This window comes from Gracilinanus agilis, chromosome 4, assembly GCF_016433145.1.
Source record: "Gracilinanus agilis isolate LMUSP501 chromosome 4, AgileGrace, whole genome shotgun sequence".
Classification (NCBI taxonomy): domain Eukaryota; kingdom Metazoa; phylum Chordata; class Mammalia; order Didelphimorphia; family Didelphidae; genus Gracilinanus; species Gracilinanus agilis.
The window spans coordinates 513,660,605-513,684,958 of NC_058133.1; the positions used below are offsets into that span (position 1 = coordinate 513,660,605).

Genomic DNA, 24,354 nt, shown 5'->3' on the forward strand with positions numbered 1-24,354 from the left:
CCTCACGGCCATCACGTCACCCTCCCTGACCCCCTCTCCTCCCCAGTGCCATCTTTCCATCCATCAAGCGTGGATGCATAGAGGCACCAGCCAGTGTGCCAGGAACTTGTCTAGTTCAGGGACCAGGAATGGCGAGCAGTTTCTTTTCTTTTCTTTTCTTTTCTTTTTTTTTTTTTTAAACCCTCACTACTTTCCATCTTAGAATCAAGGCTGTGTATTGGTTCCAAGTTGGAAGAGTGGTAAGGGCTAGTCAATGGGGGCTAATGACCTGCTCAGGGTCACACATCTAGCAAGTGTCTGAGGCCAGATTTGATTCTCCCTTCTCTAGGTCTGGCTCTCCATCCACTGGACCATTTAGCTATCCCTGGTGTGAAGTTTCAGTGTGACATCCCTGAGTCTAAGATGGTGATTTCCTCTTCACCTTCCCAGTTCTAAGCTCTCGAAGTGCCCCACAGCTGGAGTCTCCTAGAGTTCAGTGCTTTAGGGGCATACTTGCCCAATGGATGCCATTTGGGGACTGAATTTAGGGAGATCTGGGTTCAAATGTTGGCTCTGATACTCACTAGCTATGTGACCCTGCGCAAGTCACTTTCATGTAATATTTGAGACTTAAGCAACTTCTAAGGATTCATGGGATCATAGTTCCTAGAACTGGATGGGACCTGATAGGCCATCTAGTAAAACCCCTGCATTTATAGAGGGGGAAACTGAGGCCCAAGATCTCAAGGGTACTAAGCAGCAAATTTGAACCCAGGTGGCTGGCATAGAATAGGCACTTAGTAAATTGGATTACTGGATTTCCAGTAGACTAAGCTGCTTTCCACAGTAGAAAAGCACTAGCTCCAGAGTTAGAAGACCTTGGTTCAAATCCTCCCCTGTGTGCAAAACTTCAAGAAGGACATTTCATCTCTCAGGATCTCAGTTTACTTCTATTACAAAATGAGTGCTTTGGCCCCAGTGGCCTCTCAGGTCCCTTCCAGCTCCAGAACTACAACTCCAAAGACCTAATGATCTACCTCAGGACAAACAGGCTGCAGTCGGCATTCATGGAGGGAGGCCTCGCCCTGGGATGTTCTTACATTCACATCATGACAGACTCTTCTAGAGTTCAGCAATCTTAATTGGAGAAGAGAACCCAATACATTCCGATCCCATAGCCCCAGAGAACACGCGCTCTCTTCTGGTTCTTTGCAATCAGGAAGTTCCTGTTTTCTATCTGGTCCCAGAGGAAAGCAGAAGTGGCAAGGGTCCCATCACAGTTTGTGCTTGTGGCCGGGGGCAACCACACAGAGAACGTTTAGGCTCCTATAGTCTCCCTTGTCTTTACTATTTTAGAAATGAGGAACCGAGGTCTAGCGAGGAGAACGGGCTTGCCCAGAGTCACTCAGCAATCAAGTCCTTTATTTACTACTAGATGAGTTGATTGGTCTTGGGATAATATTCCTCCTTAAGGAGAGGTCAGAAGAACTTAGAAGCACAAGGGACCTTTAAAGGGGCAGCCAGATGGCATAGTGGTTGGAGCACCAGGTCTGGAGTCTGAAGCATCTGGGTGCAAATCTGGCCTCGGATCCTTCCTCGTGTTGTGCCCCATGACAAGGCATTTAACCACGTTGGCCAAGCGCCTGCCCTTCTGTCATAGAGTTGTTACCAAGATGGAAAAGTAAGAGTTTAAAAAAAAAAAGAAGTCATCTAGTTCCAACCTCTCATTTTATAAGAGGAGGAAACTGAGGCCGTGAGATGGGAAGAAACAGAGGAGCAGAGCCAAGACTTAAACCTGGGTCTTCTGATTCCAAATCTCATGCTCTTTTGAATCCTTTATCTCTTTAGCAATCAATCAGTAAGCATTCATTAAATGCCTTCTCTGGGCTTGAGAAGGGAGTAAGCATTTACTAATAATATATGTACATATATATAAACGATATATGATAGTATTGATAAGCACCTACTATGTGCCAGGCACTAGGGAACCAACAACAAACATGAAGGCAGTCTCTGCGCTAAAGGAGCCTATAATCTACTGGGGAAAACATGTCAGTTAGTTAATAAACATTTATTAAATACCTACTAAGTGCCAAGAAACATGTTAAAAGCTGAGAACACAAAGAAAGGTCAAAGACAGTCCATGTTCCCAAGGAGTTCATAATTTATTGGGGGAAGGGGAACATACCATTTCTATGAAAGAAAAATAGGAGGGGGCAGTGAGGTGCCTTAGTGGACTGAGAGTAAGCCCAGAGGTGGGAGTTTCTGGTTTCAAATCTGGTCTCAGACACTTCCTAGTTGTGTGATCCTGGATAAGTCACTTAACCCCCATTGCCTAGCTTTTATCATTCCTCTATACTTAGTACTGATTCTAAGACAGAGTTAAAAGTTTAAAAAAAATAGGAAAAAGTCAACAGAGGGAAGGCATTAGGTGGCATTTATGAAGGAAATTGTGTTAAAGAATGAACCCTTCAGCTGGGAAATGAAAGAACCAAATGTGGTCTGGGAATGCAATGGGCTATTAATTTGCCATAAAAAAATGATTGAATTTTGAGAAACGCAGTAAGATCTGTTATCTATTATGCTTCAGTTGAAGTAAAACAAGCAAGAGTAACAATCATGATCTCAGACAAAGCTAAAGCAAAAATAGATCTAATTAAAAGGTTAAGGAAAGGGGGCAGCTGGGTAGCTCAGTGGATTGAGAGCCAGGTCTAGAGACGGGAGGTCCTAGGTTCAAATCTGGCCTCAGACACTTCCCAGCCGTGTGACCCTGGGCAAGTCACTTGACCCCCATTGCCTGCCCTTACCAATCTTCTGCCTTGGAGCCAATACACAGTATTGACTCCAAGATGGAAGGTAAGGGTTAAGAAAAAAAAAAAAGGTTAAGGAAGGAAACTACATTTTGATAAAAGGTACCTTACAATGAAGCAGTATTAGTACTAACATATATGTACCAAATGGTTTAGCGTCCAAATTTTTAAAGAATTTAATTAATTTCCAGGAGAAAATAGACAGTAAAAGTAGTATTAGTAGGGAGCCTCAACCTTACCCTCTCAGAACTAGATAAATCTAACAACAACAACAAAAAAAAGTTAAAAAGGTGAATAGAATTTTAGAACAGTTAGATTTGATAGACCTCTGGAAAAAAATGAATGGGAAGAAAAAAGAATATTCCTTTTTCTTAAGAGTGCACTATACCTACACAAAAAATGACCATGTGTTAGGACCTAAAACCCTCCCAAACAAATGCAGAAAAGCAGAAATATTAAGTGCATCTTTCTCAGATCATGTGATAAAAATTATATTCAATAAAGGGCCATGGAAAGATATTAAAAATTAATTGGAAACTGGGAGCAGCTAGGTAGCTTAATAGATGGATAGCCAGGCCTGAACCAGGAGGTTCTAGGTTTAACTCTGGCCTCAGACACTTCCTAGTTCTGTGACCCTGAACAAGTCACTTAACTCCAATTGTCTAGCTCTTACCACCCTTCTGCCTTGGAACTGATACTTAGTATTGATTTTAATACAGAAGGTAAAAGTTTTTTAAAAATTAATTGGAAACTAATTAATCTAATTCTAAGGAATAAATGGGTCAAAGAACAAATCATAGAAATAATCAGTAATTTCAATGAAGAAAATTACGAGACAATATATCAAAATTTATGGCATACCACTAAGCAGTAGCTAGGAGAAAACTTTTATCTTTAAATGCTTATATCAATAGATTAGAGAAAACAGATCAATGGATTGGACATATAACTAAAAAAATTAGAAAAAGAACAAATTTTAAATCCCCAATTAGACACCAAAGTAGAAATCTTTTAAATTAAAGGTGAGCAAAAAAAATAATTAATTAAAGGTGAGTTTAATAAAATTGAAAGAAAGAAAATCATTGAATTAATGAATGTAAATGTTAGTTTTATGAAAAAACCAACAAAACAGATAAACCACTGGTTAATTTGATTTTTTTTAAAAAAGGAAAGGAGAAATGAGCAGAATCAAGAGAATAACACACACAAGGATTGTAACAACATAATAAAAAGATTTCTGAAAGGAAATTAACATCTATGCAAACTCTTAGAGGATGTGATGACTGCTCCACCATCAATATAATTGAGACATAGAAAATGAGAGATACTTCAAGTTTAGAGAAGGGTAAATGCCCTGAATTTCAAAAGAAAAAAGGGAAGAGAAATCTGCAAACTATAGTTTTTTGAGGTTGACTTTGACTTCTAGGAAAATTCCTGAAAAGATCATTAAAGAGATGGCTATTAAGCAAGAAGAAAAGAAAGTGACAGATAGAAATAACTAACATGGTTTCTGCCTATGCCAGACTAACCTCCTTTCCTTTTGGGACAGGATTACTAAACTAGTATATGAGGAGAATTCTGTGGCTAGAGGTAACCTAGATTTTAGCAGCGAGGTAGAATAGTAGATAGAGTGCTAGGCCTGGAGTCAGGAAGATTTATCTGATCTCAGACACTTCAAGGTAATGAGTGGTAGAGCCAGGATTTGAAATTAGGTTCTCTGAGTCCAAATTCTGTGCTCTTTTCATGATACCACACTGCTTCCCTTGTTGTAACTATGTCAGGTGGATTCTGTTCTGGGACTAAACATGGCAGCCCATTGAGGTTATGAGATGGCCTCTTTCCTGGCTAATTAGGGACATTTGGAGTCTGTCCTTAAATAAGATACTCTCTGCTAACAGCTCAGGGGCAGGAAGAAGCCAAATCCACCCTTGTCATTCTATCACCTCTGAGGAGGAAATGTTTGGTTGCTTTCATCAGCTGCTTGAGTTTCTCTGTCCCTTGTTGCCCAGTTGGAAATGGAAGACTGAAGGCACATTTTCAAATCTCTTCTCCATCAAGGACATGAAAACAGGAAATAATTTGTGCTTCCTCCCACTCCTATGACTATCTGGCTATTTCTTCCCAGGCATGAAGTCACACAATGCCAGTGTTGGAAGGAACCTCACTGGTTGCCGACCCTTGGTAACAGAACTGGCAGGTGGTCATGTAACCTTTCCTTATGGACCTCCAGGAAGGGAAGGTCTATTCTACTCTGGGACAACTCTCATCAGGAAGTTTGTCCTGACACTAAACCTGAAGTGGTCTCTTTCCAATTCTACCCTGGTCCTGCCCTCTGGAGCCAAGTAGATCAAAGATGATCCTTTTTCCACATGGCAGCCCCCTCTGATATCATGTTCTACCTAAGCCCTCTCTTCTCTAGCTAAACCTTCCCTGATCTTTCAGTAAAACCAAGGACTCAACTCTGGGTCACACAGGAAGTTGGTGGCAAATTTGGGGTTTGAACCCAAGCCTCCTCAAAAAATAGTCCCTAAACATTTATAACTAGTGGCTTCCTGGCTCCTTTTGTCTAATTTACTTCACGATGCACCCTAACCCCAATCTTAACTCTTGTTATTCTTAAGCTAGTCCTCAGCTTTCTCTTGGAACCATGCGTCATGTCGCTAAACATGGATAACTCTTATCTAAAGATCCTGGAACACAGCTGGGGAGTATTCACCCTCAGTGGAAGCATAATAAAGGAGGCAGGGCTGGTGAGCTATGGAGACAGGAAAGCAGCAGCCAATAGCCCTCTGGAGAGCATAGAGTCTCCTGAACCTTGAAAGTTGCCTATAGGCAGTCAATAAAATACCAGAACCGATGACCATCATGATGTAGCCCTTTAAGGCTGGCAAAAGACCTTTCATTACCTTATTCAAGTCTCAGAACAATTCTGAATTCAAATCTCTCTTGGATCAGCTGTGTGACTCTGGGTAGGGCACTTAACCCTTTGACTTGGGTTTTCTCATACGTAAGATGGAGATAAATAACAGCCCTGACCTGCCAGGGTATTCTGATTTTTTCTGTTTGAAAAGGAGGGAACTGAGACCAAGAAAGGGTTAGTAACAGGTCCAAGTTCACAGTAGAAAGTGGAGTCAGAAGCTCCAAATTCAAATCTTGCTTCTGACTAGCTGTGTCATCATGGGCAAGTTACTTCTTCTCCCTATCCCTCAGTTTCCCCATCTGTAAAAATGAGGGAGCTGAACTAGATGCTCTTAGAGCTCTGATTTCTAGGGTTATAAGACAAGCAGAATCTATGCAAGTTAAAGCAAGACACAATGAATTCTGACCTACCTATGTAGGGGGTGACACAGAGCACAGAGTGCTGGCCCTGGAGTCAGGAAGGCGTAAATTCAAATCTTTCTTCAGCCACTTACTGACGTTGTGACCTTGGATAAATCACTTAAGCTTTTGTTAAAGTAGGTAGACTTTGGAAGTTAAGGTAGACCAGGCCAAGCACAGTCCTGGAAGAATGGCTTCTGGAACTTGTTTTTCAAGCAAAGATACTACTACTAACACCACCCTCTAAGATGTCGGAGGTGCAGTAAGGCTGGCCAAGCACTACATGAAAGGGAGATCTTGGCCTCCCCACTCCTCCACAAGACCGAAATTCGGCACCGGCAAAGTCCAAATGGGCCTTTTTCATACGGCCTAGAGGAGCTTCTCACCTGAGTGGTTGGGTTCAGTTAGATCCTCAAGCCAGGATAAATAAGAGGTAAAAAAAAAATTAGAATAAAATATAAAGGATAAATCATTTTTTAAACCTTTCTATCTAGGGCTGACTTCCCAAAATAACTTTCTCCCCCTTTTCTCCAGCTCCTACCCCTTCCTTCTCCTCCGACCCAGAAAAGGAACCCAGTCAGTTCAGTTGAGTTCCTTATCATGTGGATGGAATTAAGAACAGAATCTCTGAGCCGGCTGGTGGCCGGGATAATTAGTTACACACAGCTGGACGCTTATCTCCGATGGACGTCACGTTTCCGTGAAACCGAGATGAGTAAAGCACAAATGGTTCCTTCAGACATTTTGATCCGGGGTTAGATTACTTCCACTTTTTGCCCATGGAGTCCCCTTTCCAGCATCTCCACATCCCTTTGCCAGCACTATTTGCATATAAATCCTATGCCAATCGCAAACGCTCCTCCTCTCCTATCAAATGAACACACTTTTAGGAAGTCCTACAAGCTCCCAGATATCTCCGCCATGTTCAGAGATATGGTCTGGGTCAAAGAGTGGGGGAGAAGCCCTTAAGTTCCAGGGCTTTCAGGATGGTGGATGACTGGAGGAAGAGCTATCTCTGTCCTGGGTGTTGGTAACTTCAAACCGAAGTCTCATTCCATGGAGCTAATAGACTCAAAAAGAGCTTCCCTGTGGATATCTCTGGTCCTTTTGCTTCTGAAACTGGGAAACATCAGTCATAGGAGGGGAGACTAAGCTGGAAGGGAATTTAGAGGTCATCAAATCCAGTCTCATCACTTTACAGGTGAAAAAAAATTCTGAATCAACCAAATAATCAATTGACAAACATTTATTAAACGCCTACTTTGTGCCAGGCACTGTACTAAGGACTTGGGGATACAAAAAGAGGCAAAAGACAATCCTTGTCCTCAAGGAGCTTATGTTCTCATGGGGGAGACGACAAACACACAGAACATTTGCTTAGCACTCCTCAGGCACAGCCTCCCATATTCATTCTTTTGCTTGCTTATACTAGGAGGTATGAAATCACAGAGAAGGACCATTACTACCTGGCTATAATCACACTCTCGTGTAATCAGTGGTAACCCTTTTGCAAGGGGATACACCCCCACACACACACTCATCACTCTGAAGCCCTACTCTTCATTATACAAAATAGGTGTGATTCCTATTTATGCAAAACCAATCACTCAGAATAATGACATCATTTCAGTCATGGCCAGCCCTTTGAGACACCTCTTTGGAGTTTTCTTCACAGAAATGCTGGAGTGGTTTGTTATTTCCTTCTCCAATTCATTTTAAAGATGAGGAAACTGAGGCCAACAGGATTAAGTGACTTGGCCAGGGTCACCCCGCTGGGTATGAATTCAAGAAGATGAGTCTTCCTGACTCGAGACCTGGTACTCTAGCCATTGGACCACCTAACTGCTCCAATGACATCATTAGGTCTAAGCTTCTTAAACCTTAAAAGCAGTTACATGTGAATGAGCTGAGGAACTATCATGCCCTACAACCTCAACCATTCTGCATTTCTCACACTGGTCCTCTCAACATTCTGTGCCTCTGAAAACAGCTTCTTTACAAGGAGATTTTATTTATAAGTTTTGAGTCCTAAAAAATTTTCTGTCCCCTTCAGTCACCAAAGTGCTCACATATAAAAGGTTATCATCTCACATCCTTTACAAAGTGATTTAATCCATTTGATCTACATAAAAGTTCATCTTCTGCTCCCTTTTGCCAACCATACTGATCATATCTCATTTAAAAACTGTTTCTTTACACATGAATTTTGGTAGTTTTTATTAAATGAAAGTTCTTTTTTCTGACCTTTACAATTACCAAACTATTCACTTACAAGCAGGAATTACTTATTTTACTTTCTTCTGAAGTTGCTTTTTTTCCTTTTTCCTTATGCAAAAGTACTTTTGTGACCATTTTGGCATCTAAACACTTATGCCCTAATGGGGAACTGCCTTATCCATAAATAGATACATATGAGATAGGGACAGCAAATCTTAGAAGGGAAGATGGCGAGGTTTCACAGTAGATGGAGTGCCTTGAGTCAGGAAGACTCAATCTTCTTGGATTCAAACCTGGCCTCAAATACTTACTAGCTATGTGACCTTGGGTGAGTCACTGTTTGCCTCAGTTTTCTCATCCATAAAATGAGCTGGAGAAGGAAAAGGCAAATGACTCCAGTGCTTGGATATGACAGAAACAATTCGACAATAATTTCCTTAAAAGAGAAGGCCTTGCAAAAAAAATGGAAAATGAGGGAATGTCCTTCTATTGGGAAATGGTTGAACAAATTGTGGTATCTTTTGGTGATGGAATACTATTGTGCTGAAAGGAATAATGAACTGGAGGAATTCCATGTGAACTGGAAAGACCTCCAGGAAGTGATGCAGAGTGAAAGGAGCAGATCCAGGAGAACATTGTACACAGAGACAGATACATTGTAGCACAATCGAATGTAACTGACTTCTCTACTAGCAGTAACGCAAGGACCCAGAGCAATGCTGAGGGACTTATGAGAAAGAAAAATAGACACATTCATAAGAAGAACTGTGGGAGGAGAAAAACAGAAGAAAAACAACTGCTTGAACACATGGGCTGATGGGGATATTATTAGGGATGTAGATGCTAAACGATAACTCTAGTCCAACTATCAATAATATGGAATTAGGTCTTAAGCAATGAAACATGTAAAAAAAATGATACATGTAAGAATTGTGCGCTGGCTATGGGGGGAAGTTTGGGGGAGAGGGAAAGAACATGAAATACGTAACTATGGGAAAATATTCAAAATAAAAATAAAAAGATATATACACTACTTAAATAGCAAAAATAAAAATAAAAAATAAAAAAAGAAGAAGAAAAGGCCTTGGCACTTGAGGGGACCAAGAATGGCCTCCTGCAGATGTCATTTGAGCTGAGTCTTGAAGGAAGCCAGGGAAATGAAGTAGGTAAGGTAAGGTGGGAGAACATTCCAGATTTAAAGGACAGGAAAGACATCTGCCCAGAGATAGAAGATGGAAACATTGTAGGTGATGGCAGCAAGGTGCCAGCATGGCTAGATCACTGGTGCCAGGGAAGTCACCAGTCCAGGGTCTTGTCAACATGCCCCTGCCCACTGTCAAGGGCTGGTGGGGAGAAGGGTGACCTATTAGTTCTGTGATCTTGAGAAAATCCCTTCACCTAAGCCCATTGCCTCTATGATGGACGAGAAGGGTAAGTAAGCATCTTTCTTCCCTTGTCCTGGCTTTCTGGTCTAGTCATCAGGCCTTTATGTTGGCCCTGGTTCCAGTTCACATGCTTGGGCAGCTGGAGAGGGGGTGGGAGGACCCGAAAACACAAAGAGAAAGGCCTTTGAAGCTCTCCAATCCATTTCTGTTCCCCCTTAGGAAACTAGGCAGTCCCCTGATACCCATGAACATGAGGAAATCAATGCCAGACAGCTCGGTGAGAAGCAAAGCCCTCAAGGGAGAGAGACCCATGAGAAGTCCTCCTGAGAGAGATACGAAAACAAAGATGGAGCCCTTCCCAAGTGGAGTCTCAAAGGGCAGGAAAGAGCAGCATGGTGGGCGCTACGACAGAGATCCACAGTCCACTCCTGTCCCTCTGCTAGTCCTGAGCCATATGGGCTGTGCAGGTCCCAAGAGAATGTGGGATCAACCAGAAGAAAGGCTGGCTCAATTTCCTCACAACTGTGCCTTTGTGGAGAGCTAGATAGAAGCCAAATACTGATGTTCTCTGGGGAAATCCTGGGTCAGACCAAAGGCTAGCCAAATGCTGATATTCCCAAGGAAAATCCAAGTTGAGGGCACGACCTAAACAGTTAGTGAGTGAGAAGCTTCCAGGATGGAGGCTGCTCTATTAGCTCAGAGCTAGGGTTCTGGTCAAAATTAGGGTAATACTTCTTCTTCTGGTCCTCTAGGGTCACAGCTTTAGAAACAGGAGCTATTCATATTATTATTTTTTATTTTTTTATTTTTTTAAGCCCTTAACTTCTGTGTATTGGCTCCTAGGTGGAAGAGTGGTAAGGGTGGGCAATGGGGGTCAAGTGACTTGCCCAGGGTCACACAGCTGGGAAGTGTCTGAGGCCAGATTTGAACCTAGGACCTCCCGTCTCTAGGCCTGGCTCTCAATCCACTGAGCTACCCAGCTGCCCCTATATTATTTTATTTTAAAAAAAAACCTCAACTTTCATTTTAGAATCATTACTGAGTATTCATTCCAAAGCAGAAGATCAGTAAGGGCTAGTTAATGGGGGTTAAGTGACTTGCCCAGGGTCATGCATCTAGGAAGTATCTGGGGCCAGATTTGAATCCAGGACCTTGTGACTCCAAGCCCGGCACTCTCTCCACTATGCTGCCCCAATTTATCTGTTTTCCAACTGGTCCCAAATTTTTTGAAAGGAGTTTGAAATCTGTTTATAATTTTCTGGCATGTGCTCCCTCGAGGGTTTCCTCTTAATTTCTGATCGAGCACCGCTCAGGCAGGTCCTTTATCTGCATCTTTTTTTTTTTTTAGCATTTTCCTTGAGATGAAAAATCAGTCGAACCGAAGACAATCTAAACAGAGGCATCCATTTAAGACGTCACTCACACAAAAAGGGCTGCATGTCATCTTGGAAACAGGAATACGCCGGCCATGAGGAAGCGTAACTGGAGGAGTTTAGTGACAGGAATGTGGGAAAAGGAGAGGTGGACTCAGCGCTCAATTGCTGGGGGGCCCAGGGAGACGGCCCACGTCCAATGTCTGGTCCTCGCCGGGACAGAAATCTCTCTCCATTTGGAGAAGGGCTGGATGGGAAGCACCATGATCATTGCCAACATTTCTATGCCACTTATTGGGCTGAGCACTTTCTAATTATTATCTCATGGAGATTCAAGACAGCCCTGAGAGGGTTTTATTATCCCCATTTTGCAGTTAAAGAAACTGAGGCACCCTCCTCAATCCTCTGGGGATGCCCTCCGTTGGGGAATGGCTAAACAAGTTGCAGCATATAATTGGGAGGAAATAGTACAGTATTGTAAGAAATGCTGAGCCGGTTAATTTGAATAAAGCGTGGAAGGCCCTACATGAACAGTGAAATGAGCACAACCAAGAGAACATTCTATACAGCAACAGAAATACTCTCTGAAGAATGACTTGGGAATAGCCAGCTCCAGAGGAAAAAAGGAGACACAGAAACCAACGAGACGTAGTTTTACGTATCCAGGTATATCTATTTGTCAGATGATGCCTTCTCTAGTGCCGGGAGGGGAGGGAGGAAGGGAGAGACATGTTTTAATGGAACAAATAAGCAAATCAATCATGTTTTTAAAAACAAAGAAAGGAAGGAAAGAAGGAGGGAGGGAGGGAAGGAAGGGAAGGAAAGGAAGAGAAGGAAAGGAAGGGAAGAGGAAGGGAAAGACAAAGGTAAGGAAAGAGGAAGGAAGGAACTGAGGCAGAGGTTGTCTTGCATGGTTGTTCAGAGTCACACAGCTAGTATTTAAGGTGGGATTTGAACTTGGGTCTTCCTGTCTCCAAGCCCAGTACTCTATCCATTGCATCACCTCACTCTAAGATGTCCATCTCCTTTGGTTTGCCCACCAAACGATGCCCAGAACTGTGGTCTGGTCTTGGGAGGAGAGCAGACCACAAGAGCACAGCCCTCTGGTCAAGTCTGTCTTTCACTATTAACTATTAAATGGGCATCTTGGTGTGCTTTGTTTGATTACCTGGAATCTGTGCCTGACCACTGTGGGGTAAACTAGTGAAACAAGTTGATGAGATTGAAGAAGCAGGGCATCATGGTCCCATACTGACCCAATGGTGCCCTGAGTGGCTGCTCTCTCGAGTAGTATAAGAAGATGGAGAGAGTAGGATGGCTCTGATTGGCCTCACGTTGCACCATGGTCCAGAGTGGCGCCCTCCCCTCTTCCAGCTGTCTTCTCCTGTTAGAATGTCAGCCTGCTGAGAACAAGATCTGTCTTGATTATATCTGCATCCCCAGCATTTAGCCTGACCCACGGAAATCACTCTGTAAATGATCTCTGTCTCTGTCTCTCTCCTTTTTCCTTCCCACCTGCTGGACAGCTCTCGTGGCTGGGACATCCACCCTGGCATCATCCACAATGGCCTCACAACAATTGCCACCCACGATGGCTCCTGGTTCTCTTCTCTGGGCCAAGTCTCTTTTTCAAACTTATTTGTGTATTTTCCTGTATTTTGTCCGGATATCTGTTGCTTCCATTTCCCGATCTACGCCTTCCCTTCTGCCCCTCCTAGAGGGTCCTACCATACAGCCATAACAATAGAGAATGGCTCAGCCCAATGAGCCCATATACAGGGCAAGCAAGTCTGGCATTCTAGGTGGTGTTAGAGATAAGATTTATGAAATGGGTGAGTTGCTCAGGGTCACAGAGCAAGCAAGTGTCAAAAGCAGGGCTCGAACCCAGGCTCATTGTACTATCCATGGGGCTCTACTGTCTTTGTCCTGGCAAACACGTCTGGATGTGGCTAGAAGTGCGGAGGGGCATCAGCACGGGGGTGGCAGAAAGTACGTTGTTCTTGAAATGAGAACTGGAATCAAAGCTGGCTCCGATGCCAACGACTTGTGGCACTCTGGACACTCCTGCTATCTTCTCTGAGACTTTTCTCAACTGTAAAAATGGGGATCAAAGAAGTCTCAGGTCAAGTAGCTCCCAAAGAGCCTGGGGCCCTCTTCTCCTCTGGCCCATGCTGATAAGAATTCCAGAGTTGGAAGGAGCTGTAGAGGCTGCCTAGTTCACCCCCTCTAGAAACTCATTGATCTTGGCCATCCAAACTGCAGCTGAAGACCTCCATGGGAGGGGATCCAAGCTGCCTTTCATCCTCCTTCTGAACAGGTCTAGTTGATAGGAAGTTTCCCCTTTCATCAAGAATAGAGAGGCAGCAAAGGACTTCAAATGACTGCCTGCCCTTTGATCCAGCCATACCACTGCTGGATTTATACCCCAAAGAGGTCATAAGGAAAAAGACTTATACAAAAATATTCATAGCCACATTCTTTGTAGTGGCAAAAACCTGGAAAATGAGGGGATGTCCACTGATTGGGGAATGGCTGAACAGATTGTCGTATCTGTTGGGGATGGAATACTATTGTGCTGAAAGGAATAATGAACTGGAGGGATTCCATGTGAACCAGAAAGACTTCCAGAAAGTGATGCAGAGTGAAAGGAGCAGAACCAGGAGAACATTATACACAGAGATGGATACACTGTCGTATAATCAAACATAATGGACTTTTCTACGAGCAGCAATGCAATGATCCAGGACAATTCTGAGGGACTTCTGAGAAAGATGCTAACCACATCCAGAGAAAGAACTGTGGGAGTGGAAATGCGGAAGAAAAACAACTGCTTGATCACATGGGTCAATGGGGACATGATTAGGAATGTAGACTCTAAGCAATCACTCTAGTGCAAATATCAATAATATGGAAATAAGTCTTGATCAATGATACATGTAAAACCCAGTGGAATTACATGTCGGCTATGGGAAAGGGACGGAAGGAGGGGAAGGAAAGAACATGATTCATGTAACTATGGAAAAATATTCTAAATTAATTAAATAAATAAATGAACTTTAAAATAAAATAAAATAAAATTTTTTTCATTTAAAAGAAAAGAATATGGGGAACCTAGGTGGCTTAGTGGATAGATAGCCAGACCTGGAGACAGGAGGTCCTTGGTTCAAAATCTGGCCTCAGATGCTTCCTAGCTATATGACCCTGGCCAAGTCACTTAACCTCAATTGCCTAGCCCTTACCTCTATTCTGCCTTAGAACCAATACCCAGTATCGACTTTAAGATGAAAAATAAGGGTTTAAAAAAAAAAAGAATTCGTCTAACTCAGGGCAGCTAAAGAGCAGGAGGCTCTGGGATCTAATCTAGCCTCAGACACTTCCTAGCTGGGTGACCCTGGGCAAGTCATTTTACCTTGATCACTAGCCCTTGATGTTTTTCTGTCTTACAATCCACACTGGAACAGAAGGTAAGGGTTTAAAAAAAAGAACACATCTTCCTCTACCCATTGCTCTTGCCTCTACCTTCTGTGTGGCCAATAAGCTTAAGTTAAACCCTTCTTTTCCATGGACATACTTAAGAAACTTTCATGTAACCCACACGGAGGGTATCTTTTCTCTTTTTCAAGCTGGACATCTCTGGTTCCTTCAGCCAAGTCTCCTATAGTACCCTCTCCAGGCCCCTTGCCAGCCTCTTCCTCCTCCTCCTCTGGGTGCCCTCCGCCTAGCCAATGCCCTTCCTAGTACTCCGGATTGGGGCCTGAGATCCCATTAGCAGCCTCCTCTTCCCACCATTGACTCCCACTGAAGCTCTGGGTCCTCTCTCCACAAGCTCCTCACCTGTAAAATGCCTACAAGCCCTATAAAAGTCTCTCGAGCTCTTATCTCTCCCTCATCTGGAAAGAGCATCTGAGGCCTCGTGCAATGCTTTCCTGATGTCCAGGTAGCACAGGGAGCTCCCAAGTGTCCCTCCGTCAGGGGCTGCCCAGGACAGGCATTGGCAGAGCCCCAGAGAGCACAGGTCGGGGGGAAGGCCTGGGGGTCCTCCACAGATCACACACACTTGGGGAAAACACAATCTGAACATCCGCCCCAAAGAATGGAGGAAGGAAAAGACCGACTTACCTGACTGTCTGACCCCAGTCACACCAAAGACTTTTGTCAATCTCTTCCATGTCCAATTTAAACTTGGTGAGGCAGAACTCATTCAGGAGTTGGCCAAAGTCTGCCTCCGGGCAGGCAGTGACCAGGATGAAGTAGTGAACTGAAACAGAAATGGAAAAGGGAGGTTGCTCATTGGGATGCCCAAGAGGGGAAGTGGAGTGGAGTGGAAAGAGCAGCAGGCTCAGATGCAGGAGACACCTGGGTTCGAATCTCACCTGGGCCACACTCTGAAGCTCAGTCTTCCCATCTGTAAAATGGACTCAGTGAGAGGCAGAATGGTATAGTGGTTAGAAGACTGGCTTCAGAGGCAGGAATCCCTGTGTCCATACCAGCTGTGTGATCCTGGACAAGTCACCAAACCTCCGTGCTCCGGGTTACAAATGCTACACTGACATACTTCAGTGGAGGAAGTTCCCTTGTAGAAATCGTGGGTCTGAACTTTAAGCTCCCCTCCTCCCAATCTCGGATTTTGCTAATCCTTTCTAGTTGTTGAATCTGATATGGTAGAAAGTGCACTGAGTGGAGCCGAGATTTTCAGTCATTCGTGGCTGAGACTCCAGAGCTTCCCCTCTGAGAACAGATAACAATAAACCACCATAATAATAGCAACGAGTGCCATTTCTGGAGCCCTTGGCTGCCTATCTGATATCATCTGAGCCTCCCCACAACCCTGGGAGAGAGGGGTGCAAGGGCATTTGTGTTCCTACTTTACAGTTGAGGAAACTGAGGCCTCAGAAGGGGAGAGGACTTGTTCAGGGTCCCACAGAGGAGGCAGAACCAAGATGGTGGAGTTGCAGCATGGAAAGCTGGAACCACTGAGAATCCTCTCCAACCAGCCTTAAAGTAACGCCTCAAAACAAATACTGGAGTGACAGACCAACGAGGGGCTGAGGGAAGCCACTCTTCTACAGAAAACAACCTGGAAAGTAGGCAGAGAGGGCCTATTTCACTGGGGTGAGAGCGGCCGGAAGCAAAGCCATACACTGAGGAGTACAAGGTGCCCCCCCTCCCCACTTACTGCTCCAGGGTCTGAACCTGGGCACATGCCAACCTCGAGACCCAGAGATCCTGCCAAGCCCAACAACCGAGCACCCCATACCCACCCCTTAAAGTTCCAAACCCTGGAGTAAACCTGCAGCAAGGCCCAGAGCCCTGGGTGCAAGACAGTCTGCAGCCCCTGGCCAGTTCAAGCCTAAGAGGAGGTCCAGAGCCCCTGTCCAAGTCTGTAGTGAGGCTCCAAGTTCCGTTGCTCGGCAGTCCATGGTGAACTGGGCTGGTGTAATCCCAGACTGAGGCTCTGAGCCTCTGCCTAAGACAGCAGTGAAGTCCCAATCCCCAGCACATCCCCAGTGCAAGGCAATCTGTACCTGGCTGATGCCAGCCTAGGAGGCCCAGAGCCCTGCTGTAGCCTGAACTGAGGCCCCAAGCTCCAGGGCAAGACAGTCTGCTATGTATGTGGCCTGCGTAAGCCCAGAGGGAGGCCAAGAGCCCTTGCTCAGGCTTGAGGTTAGGCCCTGAGCCTAAGAACAAGGTAGTTCACAGAGCTCTGAGCCTTATAAGCCACCTTTGTTGCTAGAGGAGGCTGAATCAGCAGCAGGAGGTGGCTTTCAGAGCTCCAAGCCCACAGGCCATCCTACCACCTTGGAAGAACTGAAATGTGCAGAAACCCACTGCTAGAACTCAGGGTAGAAGCAGGGAAAGACAGACATTTAAGAGAGCACCCTCTATGTTGAGAATAGAGCCCACTTTTTAAGATAAAAACTAAAGAAGAGGAAAAGGCTGGGAAAACCAGTAAACATTTTTTTAAAACTGCATAGAAAATTATTATGGAGACAAAGAAGAGCAAAGGAACAGTGAGGTTAAAGCAGCTACTGAAAAACTTCAAAGAAAAAGGAGAATTGGTCTCAGGATCTTAAGGAGCTCACAAAGGATTTAAAAAATCAGAGAGGCAGAGAGAAAATGGGGGTGAGAAATGAAAGAGATGCAGGAAGTAAAAAACACCTTAAAAAGCAGAAATGGCTAAATGGAAAAGAGGTACAAAAATCCAATGAAGAACAACAAAGTTCCTTAAAAAGTAGAATTGCTCAATTGGAAAAGGATATTCAAAAACTCACTGAAGAAAATAATTCCTTAAAGGTTAGAATTTGGGCAGGGGAGGCAGAACCAAGATGGCAGAGTAGAAGCAGGGAAAGCTTGAACCACCATGAGAATTCTCTCTAATCAACTTTAAAATAATGCCACACTTTAAAAGGCTGCCTACCTTTGATCCAGTCATACCACTTCTGGGTTTATACCCAAAACGGATCATAAAGAAAAAGACTTGTACAAAAATATCTGTAGCTGCGCTCTTTGTGGTGGCAAAAAATTGGAAAATGAGGGGATGGCCTTCGATTGGGGAATGGTTGAACAAATTGTGGTATATGATGGTGATGGACTACTATTGTGCTAAAAGTAATAATGAACTGGAGGAATTCCATGTGAACTGGAATGAATTCCAGGAATTGATGCAGAGTGAAAAGAGCAGAACCAAGAAAACCATATACACAGAGATGAATACACTGTGGCACAATTGAATGTAATGGACCTCTCCACTAGCAGCAATGCAATGATCCTAGACATTTCTGAGGGACCTATGAGAAAGAATGTTATCCACATCCAGAGAAAGAACTCTGGTAGCAGAAACACAGAAGAAAAACAACTACTTGATCACATGGTCCGATGGAGATATGATTGGGGATGTAGACTCTAAATGATCACCGTAGTGTAAATTTCAATAATATGGAAAAGGTCTCAATCAATGACACATGTGAAACCCAGTGGAATTGTGTGTTGGCTATGGGAGTGGGGTGGGAGGAGGGGAGGGAAAGAACATGAATCATGTAACCATGGGAAATTTCTCTTAATTAATCAATAAAATAAAACAATGCCACAAAATGAATTATCTTACCTAAAGAGGCATGAAAAATGAATGCACTGGTGGAGGAGAGGATGAGGGTGGTAACAAGAGATACTTAAACCTTACTCTCATTGTAACCATTTCAGTGAGAACATAACAACCATACTCATCGAGGTATAGAATCCTATCTTACCCTATAGAGAAGTAGGAGGGGAATAAGACAAAGGAAGGGGAATGTGATAGAAGGGAGGGGGGAATGGGGGGGGGAGTGATTAAAGCAAAACACCTGTGAGGAGGAACAGAGTGAGAGGAAAAAGAGCAGAATTAAAAGAGGAAAATAAGATGGAGGGGAATAAACAGCTGGTAATCATAGCTGTGAATGCAAATGGGATGAACTCACCAATAAAATGGAAGTAGAAGGTAGAGTGGATTAAAAAACAGAATCCTATTACATGCTGTTTACAAGAAACATATTTGAGGCAGGGAGACACCATACAGAGTAAAAGTAAGGGGGGCTGGAGAAGAATTTATTGTATGTCATTTGAAGTAAAGAAAGCAGGAGTAGAAATCATGATCTCAGACAAAACTAAAGCAAAAATAGATCTTATGAAAAGACATAAGAAAGAAAATCACATCTTGTTAAAAGGTACCAGAAACAACGAAGTAATATTAATACTAAACATCTATACACCAAATGGTATAGCATCCAAATTTTAAAAGGAGAAATTAAATGAATTAAATTAAATAAAATTAAATCAAAAGCAGAAATAATGAATGCATCCTTTTTAGATCAGAATATAACAAAAACCATAATCAATAAGGCTTCATGGACAGACAAATAAAAAATGAATTGGAAAGGAAAGCTAATGCTAAAAAAGTGGTGGGTCAAAGAACAAATTATAGAAACAATAAATAACTTCATTGATGAGAATGACAATGAGGAAACAACATATCGAAGTTTATGGGATACAGCCAAAGTAGTACTTAAGGGAAAAATTATATCTCTAAATGCTCACATCAATAAAATAGAGGAAATTCAGATTAATGAATTGGCTTTGCAACTAAAGAAGAAAAAGAACAAATTAAAAATCCTCAATTAAAGACTAAGTTGGAAATCCTAAAAATTGAATGATAAATTAATAAAATTGAAAGTAAGAGAACCATTGAACTAATAAATAAGACTAGGAGTTGGAACAAAAAAATTAGAGCATTGGCTAATTTGATTAAAAAAGAATGAAGAAAATCAAATAACCAGTATCAAAAATGAAAAGTGTGAACTCACCACCAATAAAGAGGAAATTAAAGCAATCATTAGGAGCTATTTTGCCCAATTATATGCCAATAAATCTGACAACTTAACTGAAATGGATGAATATTTACAAAAATACAAATTGCTCAGATTAACAAAAGAGAAAATAGAATACTTAAATAATCCCATCTCAGAAAAAGAAATTGAAGAGCTGTCAATGAACTTCCTAAGGAAAAAATCTCCAGGGCCAGATGAATTCATAAATGAATTCTATCAGACATTTAAAGAACAATAATCCCAATACTATTTAAACTATTTAGGAAAATAGGCAGAGAAGGAATCCTACCAAATTCTTTTAATGAAACAAATATGAAACTGTTACCTAAGCCAGGAAGAGCAAAAACAGAGAAAGAATATTATAGACCAATTTCATTAATGAATACAGATGCAAAAATCTTAAATAAGATAGTAGCAAGGAGATTACAGCAATATATCACAAGGATCGTTCACTATGACCAGGTGGGATTATAACCAGTAAGGCTGCTTTAATATTAGGAAAATTATCAGGATAACTGACCACACTAATTGACCAACCAAACTAATGGAAATTATCTCAGTAGATGCCAAAAAAGACTTCAATAAATACAACATTCATTTCTATTAAAAATATGAGCAAGCATAGGAATAAATGAATCATTCCTTAAAAAGACAAGGAGGATCTACTTAAAACCATGAGCAAATATCATCTACAATGGGAATAAGTTAGAAGCCTTCCTGATAAGATCAGGAGTGAAGGATGTCCCTTATCACCACTATTATTTAATATTGCAATAAGAGAAGAAAAAGAAATTGAAGGTATTAAAGTAGGCAATGAGGAAACTAAAGCATTAGTCTTTGCAGATGACATGATGGTGTACTTAGAGAATCCTAGAGAATCAACTAAAAAACTAATTGAAATAATCAGAATATTTAGTAAAGTTATAGGATATAAAATAAATCCACAAAAATAATCAGTATTTCTATATATCAACAATAAAGTCCGACAGTAAGAGTTAGAAAGAGCAATTCCCTTCATAACTCTAGACAGTACAAAATAAAATAAAAACCTGGGGATATACTTGTCAGGAATTATATGAACACAATTACAAAGCACTTTTCACAAGAATAAAGTCAGATCTAAACAACTGGAAAAATATTAACTGTTGATGAATAGGCTGAGCTAATATAATAAAAATAACAACCTTACCTAAATTAATTTACTTATTCATTGCCATACCAATCAAACTACCAAATAATAATTTTATAGATCTAGAAAAAATAATAACAAAATTCATCTGGAAGAATAAAAGATCTAAGAACATCAAGTGAACTAATGAAAAAATATGAAGAAAGGTGGCTTAGCAGTACTACATCTCGAACTGTACTATAAAGCATCAGTCATTAAAACAGTCTGGCACTGGCTAAGAAATAGAATGGTAGATGAAAGCAGTAGATTAAATACACAATATACATGGGGTAAATGACCTTATCAACCTGGTGTTTCATAAACCCAAAGATCCCAACTTTTGGAATGAGAACTTACTCTTTAACAAAAACTGCTGGGAATAATGGAAAACAGTATGACAGAAACTAGGTGTAGACCAATCTCTTACACCCCATATCAACACAAAGTCAAATGGATATATGATTTAGATAGAAAGAGTGATAGATACCATAACTAAATTAGAGGAACACAGAATAGTTTACCTGGCAGATCTTTGGAGAAGGGAAGAACTTATGACCAAACAAGAGATAGAGAGTATTATAATATGTAAAATGAAAATTTTTGGTTTAGTAAATGAAAAGGTTTTTGTACAAATAAGACTAATGTAACCAAGATTAGAAGGGAAACAACTGGGAAAAATTTTTTATAACAAATGTCTCTGATAAAGGTCTAATTTCTCAAATTTATAGAGAACTAAGTGAAATTTATTAAAATACAAGTCATTCCCCAAATTGACAGATGGTCAAAGGATATGTACAAGCAATTTTCAGATGAAGAAATCAAAGCCATCAATAATCATATGAAAAAATGTTCTAAATCACTCTTGATTAGAGAAATGCAAGTTAAAACAATGCTGAGGTAGTACCTCACACCTATCAGATTGGCCAATATGGCAGAAAAAAAGTGATAAATGTTGGAGGGGATGTGGCAAAATTGGTACACTAATGCATTATTGGTGGAATTGTGAACTGATCCAACCATTCTGGATGGCAATTTGGAATTATGCCCAAAGGGCTATAAAACTGTGCATAACCTTTGATCCTGTAATACTGCTACTAGGACTGTATCCCAAAGAGAACATAAAAAAGGGGAAAGGACCTAATTGTACAAATATATTTATAGCAACTCTTTTTGTGGTAACAAAGAATTGGAAATTGAGGGAATATCCATCAATTTGGGAATGGTTGAACAAATTGTGGTTCATGTTGGTGATGGGATACCATTGTGCTCTAAGAAATGATAAGCAAGATGACATTAGAAAAAGCTAGAAGGATCTGCAGGAACTGATGCAGAGTGAAATAAGCAGAATTGGAACAACATTGTACACAACAATAGCAATATTATATGATGACTATCTATGAAAACTTGGCTACTCTTAGAAATGCAATGATCTGGGACAACCCTGAAAGACTAATGATGGGGAATGCTATCCACTTCCAGAGAAAGAACTGATGGGGTCATCTTTCTCATCAGTGTATTTACAGTTTTATTTTGGGGTTTTGATTATGTATGAGTGTGCTTTTACAACAGTGACCAATATGGAAGTGTATTTTGCATGACAGTAAAAATAAAATGAAAAAAAAAAGAAATTAAAAAAATGGAATTAGGTAAGGTAAGTGGAAACTAATGATTTCATGAGACATCAAAAAAAAATAAAACAATATCAAAAGAATGAAAAAATAGAAGAAAATATGAAATTTCTCACTGGAAAAATAACTGACCTGGAAAATAGATCCAGGAGAGACAATTTAAGAATTATTAGACTACCTAAAAGCCTTGATTGAAAAAAAAAGGAGCCTAGATATCATATTATAAGGAATTATCAAAGAAAACTGCCCTGTTATTCTTATTAATTCAATAGTTATTTTACTTTCTATTTTATTAATTTCTCCTTTGATTTTTGGTATTTCTAATTTAGTTTTCATCTGGGGTTTTTTAATTTGTTCGCTTTCTAGTTTAAGTTGCATGCCCAATTCATTAATCTCTGCCCTCCCTAATTTGTTAATATATGCACTCAGTGATATAATTTTTTCCCCCTTAGAACTGCTTTGGCTATATTCCACAGGTTTTGGTAAGAAGTCTCATTATTGTCTTTGTCTTCAATGAAATTATTTTTTGTTTCTATGATTTGTTCTTTCACTAAATTATTTCGGAGAATCATATTATTTAATTTCCAATTCATTTTTGGTTTGCCTCTCCATGTATTCTTACTAATAACTATTTTTATTGCATTATGATCTGATAAGGTTGCATTTATTATTTCTGCTCTTTTGCATTTGTTTGCCATGTTTCTATGCCCTATTACACAGTCAATCTTTGTGAATGTACTATGTGCAGCTGAAAATAAGGTGTATTCCTTTTTGTCCCTATTTATTTTTCTCCACATATCTATTAACTCAAATTTTTCTAGGATTTCATTCACCTCTCTTATCTCTTTCTTATTTATATATATATAACATGCCCTGTTATTCTTGAACAAGAGGCTAAAAGAGAAATTGAAAGAATCCACCAATCACTTCCTGAAAATAAATCCTCAAATAACAAGTCCCAGGAATATTAGAACTAAATTCCAGAGCTCCCAGGCAAAGGAGAAAATATTGTAAGCAGTCAGAAAAAAACAATTCAGATATCATGGAGTCATAGTCAAGATTACACAAGAATTGGCAGCTTCTACATTAAGGGATAGGAAGGCTTGGAATATGATATTCCAGAAGGCAAAGGAATTAGGTTTGCAAACAAGAATCAACTACCCACCCAAACTGAGTATATTCTTCCAGGGGGGGAAATAGTCATTTGACAGAATAGAAGATTTCCAAGCATTCCTGATGAAAAGACCAGAAAATCTGAAGTTCTTTTATATGATTCAAGACATAAAAGGTAAACAAGCAAGAAAGAGAAGATTCAAGGGATTCGGTAAGGCTAAACTGTTTATATTCCTATATGAAAAGATGATATTTGTAGCTCTTAAAAGTTTTATCATTATTAGGACAGTTAGAAGGTGTATATATAGACAGAAGATGTCGGTGTAAGATGACTTGGATAACATGATATTAAAAAAATCAAGGGTTGATGAAGAGGATTGCACTGAGAGAAAAGGGAAGGAAGAGGTAGAATAGGGTAAATTATTTCACCTAAAAGGGTGTGGAGAAAACCATGACAGTGAAGGGGAAGATGACGGTAGGGATGAGCAATGCTTAAATCGTACTGTCATCAGATTTGGCAGAGAGAGAATAACAATCATACCCATTTGGGTGTAGAATCTTTTCTTACTCAACAGAGAAGTAGGAGGGGAATAAGTAAAGGGGGAAGTTAGCAGAAGGAAGGGGAAGTGGAGGTAGTGGTAATTAAAGGCCAAACCCTTATGAGGAGGGACAGAGTGAAAAGAAGAAAGAGGAGGATCAAAGGGGAAAATAAGACGGAGGGGAATACATAGTAACCTAACTGTGAATGTGAATGGGGTGAATTCAGCCATAAAAGAGAAGTAGATAGCAAAGTGAATTAAAAACCAGAATCCTAAGATGTGCTGTTGACAAGAAAAACATTTGAAGCAGGGAGACACATGGAGTAAAGGTAAGGGGCTGGAGCAGAGTCTATTATGCTTAAGCTGAAGTAAAAAAGGCCCAGGTAGCAACTGTGACCTCAGACAAAGCCACAGCAAAAAGAGGTCTGATAAAAAGAGAAAAGGAAGGAAATTACATTTTGAAA

At 41.0% G+C, this 24,354-nt stretch overlaps 1 protein-coding gene across 2 annotated transcripts in view; it reads right to left on the reverse strand.

The window, feature by feature from the left end:
• The window catches only part of RAMP1 (receptor activity modifying protein 1), a 105,741-nt gene that overhangs the window by 48,842 nt on the left and 32,545 nt on the right, over nucleotides 1–24,354 (reverse strand). For both annotated transcript variants that reach the window (XM_044673329.1, XM_044673332.1), the window contains exon 2: nucleotides 15,202–15,340. In XM_044673329.1, coding sequence (XP_044529264.1) covers nucleotides 15,202–15,340 — 139 coding nt within the window. The remainder of the gene's footprint in view (nucleotides 1–15,201; nucleotides 15,341–24,354) is intronic.